Here is a 15,815-nt window from a genome sequence, read left to right on the forward strand (position 1 = left end):
GTGAGATGGTTGCCACCATCTTCCCCTGCCAGAATTACCTTTGACCCAACTGGAGCTGATACAGCAGCTGCTGGGTTGTCTTTTTGGTTTTGGGGTCCTGCCAAATGTCCCTGTGGCAAATAAATTCTGCGTGCTTTGTGTCCACTCTCAGCGGTGCATCCTTCTCCCCAGGCATTGATAACCTTCCCCGAGGTCGGAGATCACCTCGAGCCCTAAACCTTAACCAGGTAACTCTACCCACAAGTAATTTGGCTTGTGTTCGTCACTCAGGGATTGCTCGTTAGCTGCTGTTTCACGGGATAAATCTCCTTTCCCGTCGATTAGGCTTGAAAGCATACGAAGCTCAGACATGACAGAACGTCCTTTCTCACGGAAATGTTAAGCTATTCCCCGTTCGGCGCCAAAAGGGACAGACGGGCTGGGCCGGGAGGAGCCGGTCCCTCAGCCTTTCCCGCCAAGGCTGAGGGGGGCGGGCCCGGGGCGGGGCCAGGCGCGCGGGCGGCGCGGGTTTGGCGCGCAGGGCGGCTCGCGCTTCCCGCCGCGGCCATGTCTCGCCAGAGCACCCTGCTCCGCTTCTTCTCCAAGGCCACGCCGCCGCCGGCGGCCGGCACCGAGCCCCGCACCGAGCCCCGCCGCCGCGCCTCGGGGGAGCGGAATGGCGTCCAGGCCGCGGGCAGCCCCCCGGGCGGGGCGGGCCGAGCGGCGACGCGGCGCGGCGAGAACGGCGAGAAGGGCGCGGGGGGCGGCGCGGCCGCCAAGGCCCCCAGGTACCGGCGCGGACGGGAGAGGCCGCGGAGCGCGGCCCGCGGGAGGGGAGGGGAGGGGAGGGCGGGACGGAGCTGCAGCTGCCGGCGGGAGCGGGACCCTCGGGATGTCCGTGGCGTTGTTCCCCCGTCGCTGCCCCGGTCCCCGCCGTTCCTTGGCTGTGGTGCCCGGCTGGGCCCGCGGGGCTGGCCCGCAGCGGCCTGTGCTCCCGGCGGGATAATGGCACACCTGCGAGGTCGGGGTCGTGCGGCCGGGTTTTGCTGTTTGGAAGTAGTGATGCACTCGTGTCTTAAATTATCTTTCCGTGCTGTGTCATAGAGCGACGCAGTGGGTCAGGTTGGAAGATACCACAAGTGGGGCACCTGGCCCAAAATCCCTGCTCGGGCAGGGTCACCCCGGAGCACATGGCACAGGATTGTATTCAGACAGTTTTGAATATCTCCAATGAGGGAGACTCCACCTCTCTGGGCAATCAGTTCCAGTGTGCAGTCACACACACAGTCAAGTTCTTCCTTGTGGTCTGATGGAACATTTCTGCCCTTTGTCTCTTGTCCTAACTCTTGGTGCCACCAAGGAAAGCCTGGCTCCATCTTCTTGGTAGCCCCTCATTTAGATCTTTATATATAGAGATGAAGTCCCCTCTCAGTCATCTCTTCTCGAGGCTGAACAGGCCCAGCTCACTCAGTCTTTCCTCTCAGGAGAGATGCTCCATTCCCATAATCATTTTGTTGCCCTCTGCTGGAGCTGCTCCAGGAGCTCCATGTTTCCCTCGTGCTGAACGCCGTGATGGCAGGTGCCCCACATGTCAGCAAATTGAGGGCCACAGCCTGCAGGAGACTCCCAGCCCAGGGTGCCCAGAGAAGCTGTGGATGCTCTATCCCTGGAAGTGTTCAAGGCCAGGTTGGATGGGGCTCTGAGCAACCTGGTCTAGTGGCAGGTGTCCCTGCCCATGGCAGGGGGCTGGGACTAGGTGATCTTTAGGGTCCCTTCCAACCCAAACCATTCCATGATAAAGCTCTGTCTCTGTGGGGATCCAGCAGAACTTGGAGGAACAAATCAAAAAAGTTTAAGTGGTGGTGGTGGTATGGAAGAACTGTGTAATCCAGGTTGCACCCCCTGGGAGGCTTCCAAAGATCACAGGAGGGCAAAATGCTCAGCAGCAGTGTGCAGTAACATTTATGAAGAGAGCTGTTCCAAATGTTAGTGTTCCTTAAATGACATATTTGTTGTCTCTGCAGTGTCTCCTGTGAGTATTCTCCAGGGGACTTGGTGTGGGCCAAGATGGAAGGTTATCCCTGGTGGCCGTGTCTCATATACAACCACCCCACTGAAAGGACAATAGTCAGAGGAAAAGGAAAATCCACTCGTATCCATGTGCAGTTCTTTGATGACTGCCCCACAAGGGGTTGGATCAGTGTTAAATACCTGAAGCCATATAAAGGTAAGAGATAGAAACAAACCTGTTTGAAATGGAAATATGCCACGTTTTGGAATTACAAGCTTGGAATATAGGCTATATTATTCTCCATAGAGAAAGAGCAGCAAAACCAATAGCAGAATTAAACATGTTCTGTGCTTTGTAAGTGACAAGTTTTTGAGGGTTATAGGTACATTTGTGTTTATACAGTTCCTGAAACATAAAACAGTAAGCCCTTTTGTTTATTAGATCAGAACAACTAATTAAGCAAACTTAAAGTTTGCTAATGTTTTAGAGATATTTCCTTTTTTTTCTCCCATCAGGGTAAAAATTATGTAAAAGATAAACCCAGTGTTTCTACTTTAAGCTCTGAAATGCTTAAAATATTACTAGTGTCAAACGTACTTTTTAAGCAGCAATTTAGGAACTGCAGTATGTCCAGAATTAAAAGGCTAGGCCCAGGATATTGGGTAAATAAAATTAATAAACACCAGTATTTCTTCTCAGCAGTGCAGCAGTTTTGTAAATAAAGTATATAACCTGAGAACTGAGTGTTGGTGAGGGCAGTGTTTGTAGTTACACATTAAGAGTTGGTGTTTGTGCTACTGAAGAAATGACTTGGCTAACTAGTGAAAATCAAATGTAATCAAGAGTTAACATTTTGCATAAGAAATCTCACCTTTTTAGTAATGATAATCTGTTTCCCCCTTTTTTTATAATTTTACTGTTGCTGAAAATTAAATCACTGGCTCTAAATTGTCTTGTTAGTAAAATACTTCATATGTAATACAGTATTTCTGTTGCCTCATAGGATTTTCTTGTGTCACTGAAAAAAGCTGAATTTAAACCGTTTCTGCCTTTTTACAAGTCAGAGTTCCATCTCATGATCATGTAGCCACATTTTGTCTCCTCTTTACTTCAGTGTACTGTACTTCAGCCAGTTTTAAATTAAAATGGTAATGTTATTACCATGAGTGTTAGCATAATAAATCTAATTTATTGCAAGTAAATTGGTCCATGGTAATATTTGTCCTTCTTGAAATTATTTGAAAACAATCAAAGTATTTTAAGAGCTTGTAGTTCCACTTAGAAGCAAATAAAGGTAAGGGGAATTAATCTGTTTACCAAAAGAAAATTGCCAAAAAGGAGTTTCAGCACAGATGCACAGATCAATCACAGGAGAAGTGTTGAATGCAGAACAGATTAAAAATATTTAAAATACCTGTTTTGCTTTAAATTCAAACAAAAAGCATCTTTATACACAAAGGAAGAGTGTTAGAGTCTTTGGGTAAGGAAATGGAGACATTTCTTGGGTTATTTTTTTGTACCTGAGTAAATGCAGACAGCACAGGGCCAGAATTGTAACAGGTGGGCATGGAGAAGTGGAAGTGCATAGCAGTTGGTTAAGTGAATATGCAAGTGTTGGCAGTGTGCAGCTCAATTATATATGAGAAGATTTTTTTCCTGATGTTGTTCAGTTGTATTTAATATTAATGCAAATTATTTTTAGACTGCCTCCTTGCATTTGCTAATGTGTTGCCTTTGTGCTGTAGAAGCAGTTACTTGTAACTCCCTGCTTTGCTACTGCAAACTAGGAGTTGATTGTGAGCAAGAATTTTGATTGAGTTGTTTCCGGGCTATTTGGCCTCCTCCAAGTCCATTGCCTTTGTCTGCCACTGGTTTAGAGCTGAAGATTTATTCAGTAGTGGTGGATGATGGGAGTCACAAGAGTGGGAAAAAGGACCTGAAATGAGTCTGTAGATTGGTTGGCTTTGGGTTTGTGTTGTGTGCAGGTGGTGGCAGGAGGAGCTGTGGTGCCCAGGGGCTGTGCAGGAGGATGTGGGAATGGAGCAGTTATTAATAGCAGGCTTTGTTCACTGCCCTGCAGGGTCAGGCTGAGTGGCCAGTGTGATTGGCCATCAGCTAATCTGGCTAATGAGCTGGGTGCCTGGCTGCCCTTAAAGAAGCAGTGTGGAGGCCAGCAGAGCTTTGAGGTCTGTGCCATAGGTGGCTTGTGCCTAGAAAGTGAAGATAACTCCAGCTGAACTTACCTGTCATTGGTAAAACAGCCCTGTGATCTCAGTCAGGTCTGTGTGCTGCACAAAGTGTTAAATTCAGCACTAACAACAGGCAGTGTGAGGGTGTTCAGAGCTCAGCTTAGGAGTGCTCACATGTGCTAATGAGTTACAGAAATAGGCAGGCATTTCATTTGTGAGTGTGTATACTTTCCCCAGGGGTAGTTTATCAGGCTGAAGGAGTGGGGGGGTTGCTGTATTTAAGACGTGGTGGGAATGAGTGTAGCAGCACAGAAGTTTCATTATCCAAGTAGGAATGTTAGTTGTCTGAATACATTTAAAAGTGGACTGGACACTGGCTAAATGCTAGACTGGCATCAGTTCCTAACAAATCTGGTTTTTACAGGTTCATCAGATGGAGAAACTATGAAGGGAGGTATGTTTTACAGCACAAAGCCTGAAATTAAAAGAGCCATGGTGCTGGCAGATGATGCCATGAGCAAAGATAAAACCAAGAGGCTTGAACTGGCAGTATGCAATGAACCTTCAGACACAGAGGAGGAAGAGGAAGAAATGGAGGTAAAATGTTTCTTAATTGCTGTAATTTGCAGAAATATTGCTAGAATTTAGAAGCTGTGACTTGGAACTAAGCGTAGAATGTCCTGCAATTCTCTGGTACAGTAATCACAGCTTATCTCCTCGTTAATCTTGCACACATATGTATCTATATGTCTTTTTTGTACTGCTTCTGTGTTGTCAGGTCATATGCTGGTCTCTCATCTTTTCTAGCTGGAAAGACAAGTCTCTTTGGTGTTCTGTATGGTAAGGACTGACGTCAGAATCTACTTAACTTTTCTGACTCTTCACTCATGACTCTCTGGTGACCTACTTTTTCACTCAGAAATGCTTTTTTTGGTGCATCATTTTATCTTCTGTATTTATTGTTCATAGTCCAAGTTGCCCTAAGTTTGATCTAAAGTTTTAGTGTGTCTTAATGCATAAATTTTTAGCTTCTTGACTATTCATCTAAGGCATTAAATTGAACTTTTGGAGTCCACCCTCATCTTGTGGAGTAGCATTAAAATACCAGTTCTTGCACTGTTAACACCAGTCTTGGTGGAGTAACTAAAAAGTGATGTTTTATTGTATTGTATTCATGTTGTGTTGATTCAGCTATTATTTCACTAGCACCTTATGCCTTGGAATAGATTTCTTTGGAGAGGAATGGTATGAGGAGAGTGTCAGCGGGATGGTGGTTTCCCTTAGCTCCTCATCTACCCAGTCTCCAGTGTGACAGTGCCCTGAGGGACAGGTGCCACTCCAGGCATTGTGTCACGTGCAGTGGCACTTTGTACTCATTACAGACCCTCCACTGCTGGTTTTCCATTAAAGTTTGAGGCTGAAAAAGCAAATAATGGAGCTGCTTTTCTTTCTCCTATGCGTGCCATATTCTTTTTTATGTAGTTTAAATGCTTTGTTCATCAGCATCACCTGTGCACAGTAATGGTTGAGCCTCTAAAGAACACAAATAAGAGGAATTATGCCACTGGCCAGTAGCAGTTAGTTATCCAGAAAAAACCTGAGTTTTGTTAAGGTAGATGCAATTGGCTACGGCTCTGCTGTCTCTTGCTTGAAGCATCATAGGTACTGCGTTACTTCACATTTTTGCTCTTCTTTATGCAGCAGTATCTTTATAGCCAGAATTATCTACAGACAAAATAATTTCTTTTTCCAGGACATGAGTGAAAATGCATCAGGCAACAGTGAAGACTGCAATAGTGAGGAGGATGTGAAAAGCAATAAGCGAGCGATGAGCAGGGACAGAGCTATAAAAGCCAAGAGGAGGAGAGTGTTGGATTCTGACAGTGACCACGATGGCTCTGATGTGGAGTTCAAGCCTGATGGGAAAGAAGCAGCAAGCAGTGAGGAAGCCAGTAGTGGGGTGGATGAAAACGAGTCTTCTGACACAGAGACAGAGAGTGTTGCAGAGAGCCCTGTAAAAGTCCCTTCTAAACGAAAGAGAAGAGAGGTGAAAAAGCCTGCTAAAAGGAGTAGCTTGGGAAATGAATGTTCTGAAACGCCCAAAAGAGCAGCAACAGTCTCCTCAGAAGCCAAGTCTAAACTGACATCGTTTGCAGCACCTGAAAGTTTTGAATCTCAAGCAAGTGCTTGCAGTGGAGGCACTAGTGGCTTCTCAGTGTGGGAACATGAAAAGCTTGACTGGCTGCAAGAAGGGAAGAGGAAAGATGCGCACAGGAGGCGTCAGGGTGACCCTGATTACGACCCCTGTACTCTCTATGTGCCTGAGGATTATCTCAACAAGTGCACGCCGGGCGTGCGGAGGTGGTGGCAGCTCAAAAGCCAAAACTTTGATGCTGTGATTTGCTACAAGGTTGGAAAGTTCTATGAGTTGTATCACATGGACGCAGTCACTGGTGTGAATGAGTTGGGCCTGATCTATATGAGGGGCACCTGGGCCCACTCAGGTTTTCCAGAAACTGCCTTTGGCCGATTCTCCGATGTCCTGGTGCAGAAGGGCTACAAGGTGGTGCGCGTGGAGCAGACAGAAACGCCTGAAATGATGGAAGCGCGCTGCAAGTCAACGGGCCACTCCAGCAGGTTTGACAAGGTGGTGCGCCGGGAGATCTGCAGGATCATCACCAAGGGAACCCAGACCTACAGCGTCATGGACTGCGACCCCTCTGAGAACCACAGCAAGTTCCTGCTGTGTGTGAAGGAGAAGGAGGACTCGGCCGGGACGCGCGTGTACGGGGTCTGCTTTGTCGACACCTCCGTGGGGAAGTTCCATGTTGGCCAGTTCCCAGACGACCGCCACTGCTCCAGGTTTAGGACTTTGATAGCTCACTACACCCCTGTGCAAGTGCTGTTTGAGAAGGGAAACCTGTCTGTGGACACACAGAAGATACTGAAGGGCTCACTTGTTTCTTGTATTCAGGAAGGGCTGACCTCAGGTTCCCAGTTCTGGAGTGCCTCTAAAACACTAAAAGTCCTTCTTGAGGAAGGGTATTTCAAGGAGAAGCAGAATTCTGAAAATGGATGTTCTCTGCCTTCAGTAATCAAATCTCTCACTTCAGAGAGTGACTCCCTGGGATTAACTCCTGGTGAAAACAGTGAGTTAGCTTTGTCAGCTCTTGGGGGCTGTGTCTTCTATCTCAAAAAATGTCTGATTGATCAGGAGCTGTTATCACAGGCAAACTTCGAGGAATATGTCCCTGTGGATATTGCTGCTGCAAAAAACATGAGTTCAAGTAGTTTGTTTGCCAGAACTGGCCAGCGGATGGTGCTGGATGGAGTTACCCTGATGAACTTGGAAGTCCTGCAGAATGGAACCAATGGAACCACAGAAGGTACTTTGTTGGAAAGGATTGATTCTTGTTGTACACCATTCGGCAAGCGACTACTGAAACAGTGGCTCTGTGCTCCGCTTTGTAATCCTAAATCCATCAATGATCGTTTGGATGCTGTCGAGGACCTCCTGGCAGTGCCAGATAAAATGTCTGAAGTCAGTGAGCACCTCAAGAAACTGCCTGACCTTGAGAGACTGCTCAGCAAAATTCACAGCATTGGGTCACCACTCAAAAGTCAGAACCATCCTGACAGCAGGGCCATCTTCTATGAAGAACTCAAATACAGCAAAAAAAAAATCGCTGACTTTCTGTCTGCCCTGGAGGGATTCAAAGTAATTAATGAAATTATTGATCTCATGGAGGAGGTTGCCAGCGACTTCAAATCCAGAGTCCTGAAGCAGCTGGTCACCCGCAAAGCCAAAAATCCCGACGGCCGCTTCCCTGACCTGAGTGCAGAACTCACCAGGTGGGACACTGCCTTTGATCACAACCAGGCTCGGAAGACAGGAGTGATTACCCCAAAGGCAGGTTTTGACCCCGATTATGACGGAGCACTACAGGATATCAAAACTGTCGAGGAAGATCTTCGCAAGTACCTGGATAAGCAGCGCAAGCTGCTCGGGTGCAAATCCATGCAGTACTGGGGGACAGGCAAGAACCGGTACCAGATGGAAATCCCAGAAAGTGCTGTATCTCGTAACCTGCCCGAGGAATACGAGCTGAGGTCGAGCAGGAAGGGCTACAAGCGCTACTGGACCAAGGAGATCGAGAAGATGCTGGCTGCGATGGTGAACGCCGAGGAGCGCCGCGACGCCGCCCTCAAGGACTGCATGAGGCGCCTCTTCTACAACTTCGACAAGAACAGCAAGGACTGGCAGACAGCTGTGGAGTGCATTGCTGTGCTGGGTAAGAGCTTTGCCTCCTTCTGACACACAGTAGAACTACCCATGTGGTGATGAAATCTGATCTGAGGAAGCTTGTTGCCAGCTCTTAACTTGTCGTTTGAAAGCTCTTGATTGTGGTAAGGGCTTTGATAATTAACAGTGATTCCCTGTTTCCTTCCTGTGCTAAATAGCAGTTGCTGGGCCTGTGATGTTTGCAAGCTCTTTCTCCATTCCTGTTGTGTGGTTGTAGATGTGCAGCCAAGTTTTTTTCTCAGTTCAGTGTAGTCTGGTGGGCCTCACTGCTTCCAGAGGCTTGTGTGTGGATTAGTAGCTTCTGATTAAACGGAGGTATAAAAATCTAACCTCTAGGCAAGCTCCTTTCCATCTGAGCAGGATGCTTTCTGGGCATCCTTTAAAAACAAAAGTGCCCAGTGTCAAGCCTTGAAGAAGGCAGTTACTAAGAAGGCTTCCGCAAATCTTCCTTAAATTTCTGGGATAGAACAATCTCTTGTATTCCCCGTTCAAGACTGGCATACTTCTGTTCTATGGATTTTCTGCTAACATGAGGCACTCAGGGATGTCTTTGTTCCAGGGAAAAATGAAAGCACTCTCTGAATGCCACTAGAGCAGAAAAGGGAGGGCAGGCAGGGAGTGTTGGCTGGGAATGGATTTGCTGGGAGAGCTGGGAAGCAGTCACATCAGCTACACCACAGCCCAGGGCAAGTGCTGAATTGGTTCCCAGCAGAGAGGAATTCAGTGTCCAGGCTCAGCTGTGTGTACATAAAGCCTCTAAAATCATAAACAGTCTCATTGTGTAGGTGATCAGCTTTTAGAACCTCAGGGCTCAGCTAACTGAGGGGTTTTGTGCTGCTGTTTTCTGCTAGACCAACAGAGTTAATAATTACAGTTTTCCTCTGGCAGCTTTAAAGCAGAATTAGGATTCTTCACAAAGTAATTCACTGTCACAGAAGCCGATTTCCTCCTATTTGTTCTAAATGAAAAAACAATGCAAGGAAATTGTATTTTATACATATACTTTTGAAATGAAATAATGTGGATTTTAAAGACTCTTAAACAAAAAAAAACTATAGGGGAGCATTTTCACCATGACATCTGTAGAAATCTGGAAGGAATGAGGAAAGACACTGTCAATATTCCCACCTTTTACTTGTTCTGGAGTCCCTCTTGGGTGTTTCCCTTATGAGGAAAATGGAATAAAATAGAAAATTGTTCCTACAAAATTGCTGTTCAATGAGTAAATGAATTCCAGTGTATGAAGAAATTTGAAAGCATGACTGACTGAAATTTCTCTTGATTTTGTAGATGTCTTGATGTCCCTTGCTCACTACAGTCAAGGTGGTGATGGACCCCTGTGCCGACCAGTAATCCTGCTGCCTATGGATAATGCTCCTCCCTTCCTGGAACTTCGAAATTCCCGCCATCCGTGCATCACAAAAACTTTCTTTGGGGATGATTTTATTCCCAATGACATTGTAATTGGCATCAAGGATGAGGGCAGCAGCAGTGAGGCTTCCTGTGTGTTGGTAACTGGCCCAAACATGGGTGGCAAATCCACGCTCATGAGACAGGTGATTGTCACATGTTCCAGGGCACCTCTGGGGTTTGGGTAAGGGAATTACAGGGCCTGGCTCTCATGGTGTCACAGGAGGTCCCAGAAGTGGCCTTCAGGCTGTGGAGCAATTGCACAGGCTGGTAGAAAATGCCCATGTTCAGACAGATTTTCTGCTTTATGGAGGGATAAGTTTTATTTGTCTTAGGAGAGGTGGTGGGGAAAAAGTGCTAGAGTACCGTTTATCTTTTTCCAGTGACTTACCCAGGACTTGGCAGCAGCTGGCAAAAGATGCTTCTGCAGGTTGGACAAGATGAAACTAGAGATCAGCAGGGAGGTTGCTCTATAAACACTGCTTGCTGTGATAATTTGTGTTGTGAAGGCTTTCAGAGTAGTTCCTGACAGAGATGATGATGCTGCAGCCTGGAGCTGTTAAAGCAGCAGGGAGCTTTATGTACTCCAGTCCTTGTTTTAGGGGAAACACAGCTTCGTGCCCTCACTGTGTGTGTGGAACTGAAGCTGCAAGCACTAGTGCAAATGTGAATGTCCCTGTTTGCCGTGCAGGCTGGTCTCCTGGTGGTCATGGCCCAGCTGGGGTGCTACGTGCCCGCGGAAGCCTGCAGGCTCACGCCCATCGACCGCGTGTTCACACGGCTCGGCGCCTCCGACAGGATCATGGCTGGTGAGTGTCTCACACACAGCTGCACAGAGGGCTGCTGCCACCAGTTTTCTGCCCTTGCTTCCAGTGGCAAGTTAGAAAGGGGATAGTATTTTGCAGGGAGAGCTGGGCACTCTTATTCAGAGTGGAGACAGGATTGTACTTAGCCTTCATTTTTTTCGTGTGTCTGTCTGATTTTTGACAGACTCATGGGATCACTTCCTAATGAATTTTAATATCAAAAGCCTAAACTCCCAGCTGGATGCAAGTCTGAGGAATATCTTTTTGTAGAACTGATTATATTCTACTCTCATCGATACCTTTTTCTAAGCGTTCTGGAACAGGACAGTGGTGCTGGGACAGCTGTTGCACAGGAGTTGTTTTTGTAACTTCTTGCAAGGACTATAGAAGTCCCTTGTTTCAATCAGAATGCCTTATGTTTGAAATTTGATTTCTTCTGATGAGGAAGAGAGGCAGATGTCCTTCTTGGAAGCAGTAGTTGACAGTTCTTGGAGTATTTTTTTCCTTTAATGGAGAGGAAGACATAAATGGAGGAGGACACAAAAAGTGAAATGGTAAAGTCTGCCAGTGGTGATGGGCAAAGTGCCACTGGGCTAGAATAATAAAATGATTGTTGTGGTAATAGTATCACTGCTCATTTAAGGAGGGCACAGATTTTCTGTGATCTCTCTGCTGAAAAATGTGGGTCAGTGAATATGAAAGGAGTTAAGCCCACTGAACTTGTTGCACAGAAGGAATTTGGAAATGAATCATTCCAAGTTCTTAATTAAAAAAAAATATTTACACTTCCCCAAATCAAGGCTTTTCTTTGCAGCTAGAGAATGTTAAGGCTTTCTTTGCTCAGCTTGTCTCCATTTTGTTTAATTTCACTACAAGAAAGAATCAAAAGTGTGGAAGAATACTTAATGCTTATGGTAGAGATGAGAAGGGCCCTTCCTTCATGAGAGATGGTCTAGCAAAATGAAGCTATTTTCAATTTTTTTTCAATTGACTGAGAACTACTGATTGTGAGGGTGAACACTGCACAGAACGAGCTCTGAAATCTGTTCTTGATGCATTTGTTTGCACACTGTGTAGATAGGAAAGTACAGCCAAAGCTGTTCCACAGCAATTACTTTGGATGTCAGCAGGACTTTTATGAGGTTTATTTTTTCAATAATACAATTTTAGGGCTTTATTTTCTGAAGAGAATAAATGGTTATTAAATATTGTTAAAAACATATTAAATCCTGGTAATTTCTTTAAGTAAACGCAGAAAATCAGAATTGGTGGACACCTGTTAATAATTCATGTTACAAAACTTATATTAGAGCAAAGCAGTGCTCATGCAGCATGAGTACAGGAAATAAATGCTTGCCTTTAATGGAATAAATTGCATTAATGCCTGCTACTTGTGATTATTTGTAATGATCCCCACAAAGAACAAGTAAATCCTGATTTTGTAAGTGTGACTTTATCATGTGGAAGGATGTGAATAATTGTGTACTTCTGCTCATAATCTGCTAAAACAAATTTCAGGTGTAAATTTCAAGCCTTGTATTATCTGGATTGTTGAAACTCCCACGAGATGCTTGAGCCTTAGCAGCAGAATATTGCTTTTGTCATACTTCATTAGAGGAGAACACGTACAAATAAAGCCTTTATTATCCAAATAGTTCCCTCATGACATCACAATCACAACCAAACCAGTAATTCCAGTCTCTCAGTCTTTGATTTTCTGCTTGTTTTTTTTACTGGAAAGCCACACACACCTTTGGCTTGTCCTGTGCATTTAGAGCAAGAAAGGGACAAAAATTCTCCCCATCTTGTAGCCTTTTTGCTCCACTTTTTGTCCAGCTGTTAAATTTGACTGGTGCTGTTAAAAGTAATCAGGTGTGTTGGCCTGAAAACTTAATGAAGTGTGCTTGTGCCTGTACCTGTACTCTAAAGGAACCTGTTTTTTCTGGCAAATGGGAACCTGCTGTTTTCACACCGGAAATAAAGTGTCATGGTTTTGTTCACCTTCAGTTTGCTATTGAGTTTCACTTTAGCTTAATCAAGATCCTAGTGCAGATTAAATGAGGTTTTAGTTGTGGGTTCTCAGATCTTTGACTACTTCATGGCCTTTTTTTTTTTTTTTGCATTTCCTTTAAAGGTGAAAGTACCTTCTTTGTTGAATTGAGCGAGACTTCCAGCATTCTGCAGCATGCAACAGAGCATTCCCTTGTTCTCGTGGATGAACTGGGTAATGAGACTATTTTGTAATAGATGGAAACTAAATCTGAGGGATGAAAAACTGGCTGCAAAGTTTTTGGGCTGTCTGAATAGCAACCAAGTACACAGGGCCAGTTTCATCATAATGCTGCTGGTGTTTAACTGGTGTCTCATGAACACATCGTGGGTGCTCTGGGAAGTTGTCACCACCTCCCACCCCCACTCATTATTACCTTTATTTCCAGCTGTGGTTTCCTGCTTTTCCTTTGCATAATTACTTGCAGCAAACCTCAGGAGAGCAAAAACATCTTTTTTCTGCAGTGCAGAAGAGGGTGATTGTTACAGGGCCAATACTCAGGTCACCTTTCCCTGATGCTGGTGGCTGTCACCCCATACTGCTGTGTTTATCTTGTGCACAGTGGGGAGGGGAACAAACAAACACTACAAATGCATTGCTGCATTTGTTTTTAGGGTGTCTGTCTCTCCAGCAGCATTGACTTTACTGTGTCCCTCCGAGTGTGCCAAAGCTGTCCCGTTGTGTCCCCAGGCAGAGGCACGGCCACATTTGACGGAACAGCCATAGCGAGCGCGGTGGTGCAGGAGCTGGCGGAGAGGATCCGGTGCCGGACGCTCTTCTCCACTCACTATCACTCCCTGGTGGAGGACTATTCCCACCGCGGGGCCGTGCGCCTGGGCCACATGGTACGTGTGTGAGGATGGGGCTTTTCCTGCTGGCATTTCTCCTGCTTTTCTGTCCTCTTCTGCCCTAGGAAACGGGTGTTTTGGGAGCAGCACATGATGCCCCATGCATTTCTTAGGCTGCAGGTCAATATTGCAAACTCTGACTTGTGACTTGCTCTTCCCCAGGCATGCATGGTTGAAAATGAGAGTGAAGACCCAAGCCAGGAAACAATTACGTTCCTGTACAAGTTCATTGAAGGAGCCTGCCCAAAGAGCTATGGCTTCAATGCAGCAAGACTTGCAGATATTCCAGAGGAAGTCATTCAGAAGGGGCATAGAAAAGCTAAGGAGTTCGAAAAAACAACCATCTCACTGAGAATATTTAGGTAAGGCCCTGGGTTTCTGTATCTAAATTGCAAATTGCTTATAGGAGCCCATGTTAGTATTTGGGCAGTGGCTTTTGCTCAGTCACAGCACAAGGTGTATTTACAACTACTTTTGTGAACAGCAGATCTTCAGAGGAAGGGAGGGAGGTACGGTGGGAAGGCAGATATTATGAACACTATTTTAAGCCTCGGGTCACTGCCAGTGTGAATTTGCATTTGCACACAGAGATGCTGGGGGGGGGGGGTCTGTAAAGGCTGGCAGCCATGTCTGCTAAAGCTGTTGTAGGAGTGGAAGTGTTAAGCTCTGCCCCTCGGTGTCTGTGTCAGTAAAGGTGATTGTTTTTCTTAGGTATCTGTGCCAGGTGGTGGATGGAGCGAACACTGATGCAAACGCTGTTCAGAAACTCATGGTGATGATCAGCCGGCTTTAGGAACTCGCATGGGTTTCTCAAGAAGGTGGGAGCAGACAACATTATGATCTAATAAACTTTATTTTTTAAAAATGACCATTTTTCCATTGTCTTTCCTAGGAAATTAAACCCTTTAATTCATACCTACCCTCTACATAATGGTTATTGAGTACTCCACAATATATTAAGTCTAGATGTTATGGTACATGCATACACTTTCAGGCTGTTGATTACCCACTGTCACCAATACACATAAATGGAAAAAAGCTATGAAACTGTATAGGGCTGTATATATACTTGTCTCAGCTTCATTAGAGCAGGAAATTGCTGTGATTTCCAGCAGGTTATGTAAGTAATGTCCAGACTGTTCAAAAAAAACTATGAACAGAGTAAAGTACAAGACTGTTTTGAGGAGACTTTCTACTGTGTACTTTAAAACATAGTAAAATTTCTTTCACAAAACTTAGTTACATGGGTACTTTGTTTTATAGTGCATTATAGTCTAGGAAGTCTCATTAAAACACTTGCTTTTCTTTCTTTTGTTAGGGTGGTTTGAGTACAGACTATTGCTGGGGCAGGGGAGGAGATTATTCTAACTTCAGAGGACACCAGAAAAATTGCTGGATATAATTTAAGATTAGTGTTTTCTCTTTCATAGAAAGAACGTACATACTGGGACATGAGTACAGTTACAGCAAGTCTAGGTGTGCTAACAAAACAGGACACATTCAAGTACAATAAGATTTTTTGCTTGAAATTAGAAACAAACTACATGAGATTAAAGCATTAAAATCATATTTCTCAATCTGAATAAATGTTAAAAAATCAAAAGAAATGCAGAAGTGCTAGCTCACATTTTTACCATGTTACAAAAGCAATTGGTACCCATGTCCATAAAGGCAGCAACAAAGAATGCTGCTTGTCTACAGAATAGTACTACTGCAAATTGGACTGCGTTTCAATGCTACTTGTAAAAACACCAGCTCTCAGAAGTTGGTATCTGTACAAAATTGCAGCTTATTTTTCTTCACTTCTGTCCCTTCAAAGTCTTTGTTTACACAGTAATGCTAAAACGCCCAGTTCTGTTATCCTGAGTCAACATATTGCCACTTTCTTTTTTGGTAGGTTGAGCTCCATAGTGTCAACACCTCACACATCCGCTTTAATACAGTCTCTTTCTGCAGAAATGGGCAAGTGTAACTTCCTCCAAAAAAAAAGTTTTAATAGTTATGATATTAGAATGGCAGGACTTTCTTTCTGAAAAGGAATTCAGTTGTGCTGCAATGTATTAGATTCTATAGGTGGAGCAGAGTCATATAGTGTATCTGTATCGTGTGTAGGCTCTCCGGCGAGCGTACAAGGATTGGACAGTGTTCCAGCACCACAGTCACAGAAAAACCTACAACACAGAGAGACAGCTCTTAGTGGCCATTCCCTCCTGCTCTGG

The 15,815-nt window shown here is 45.1% G+C and overlaps 2 protein-coding genes across 3 annotated transcripts in view; one reads left to right on the forward strand and one right to left on the reverse strand.

The window, feature by feature from the left end:
• The first annotated feature begins 500 nt into the window (after positions 1–500).
• On the forward strand, positions 501–14,464 carry MSH6 (mutS homolog 6). Its single transcript, XM_058834190.1, has 10 exons — positions 501–767; positions 2,004–2,206; positions 4,604–4,776; positions 5,933–8,471; positions 9,773–10,038; positions 10,584–10,701; positions 12,833–12,922; positions 13,439–13,593; positions 13,759–13,958; positions 14,308–14,464. The coding sequence occupies exons 1-10, from the start codon at positions 547–549 to the stop codon at positions 14,387–14,389; spliced, it is 4,047 nt and encodes a 1,348-aa protein (XP_058690173.1). The 5' UTR covers positions 501–546; the 3' UTR covers positions 14,390–14,464.
• The window catches only part of FBXO11 (F-box protein 11), a 70,257-nt gene continuing 68,872 nt past the window's right edge, over positions 14,431–15,815 (reverse strand). For both annotated transcript variants that reach the window (XM_058834192.1, XM_058834191.1), the window contains exon 23: positions 14,431–15,767. In XM_058834192.1, coding sequence (XP_058690175.1) covers positions 15,638–15,767 — 130 coding nt within the window. In that variant the 3' untranslated portion in view covers positions 14,431–15,637. The remainder of the gene's footprint in view (positions 15,768–15,815) is intronic.

This window comes from Poecile atricapillus, chromosome 3 (genome assembly GCF_030490865.1).
Source record: "Poecile atricapillus isolate bPoeAtr1 chromosome 3, bPoeAtr1.hap1, whole genome shotgun sequence".
NCBI lineage: Eukaryota > Metazoa > Chordata > Aves > Passeriformes > Paridae > Poecile > Poecile atricapillus.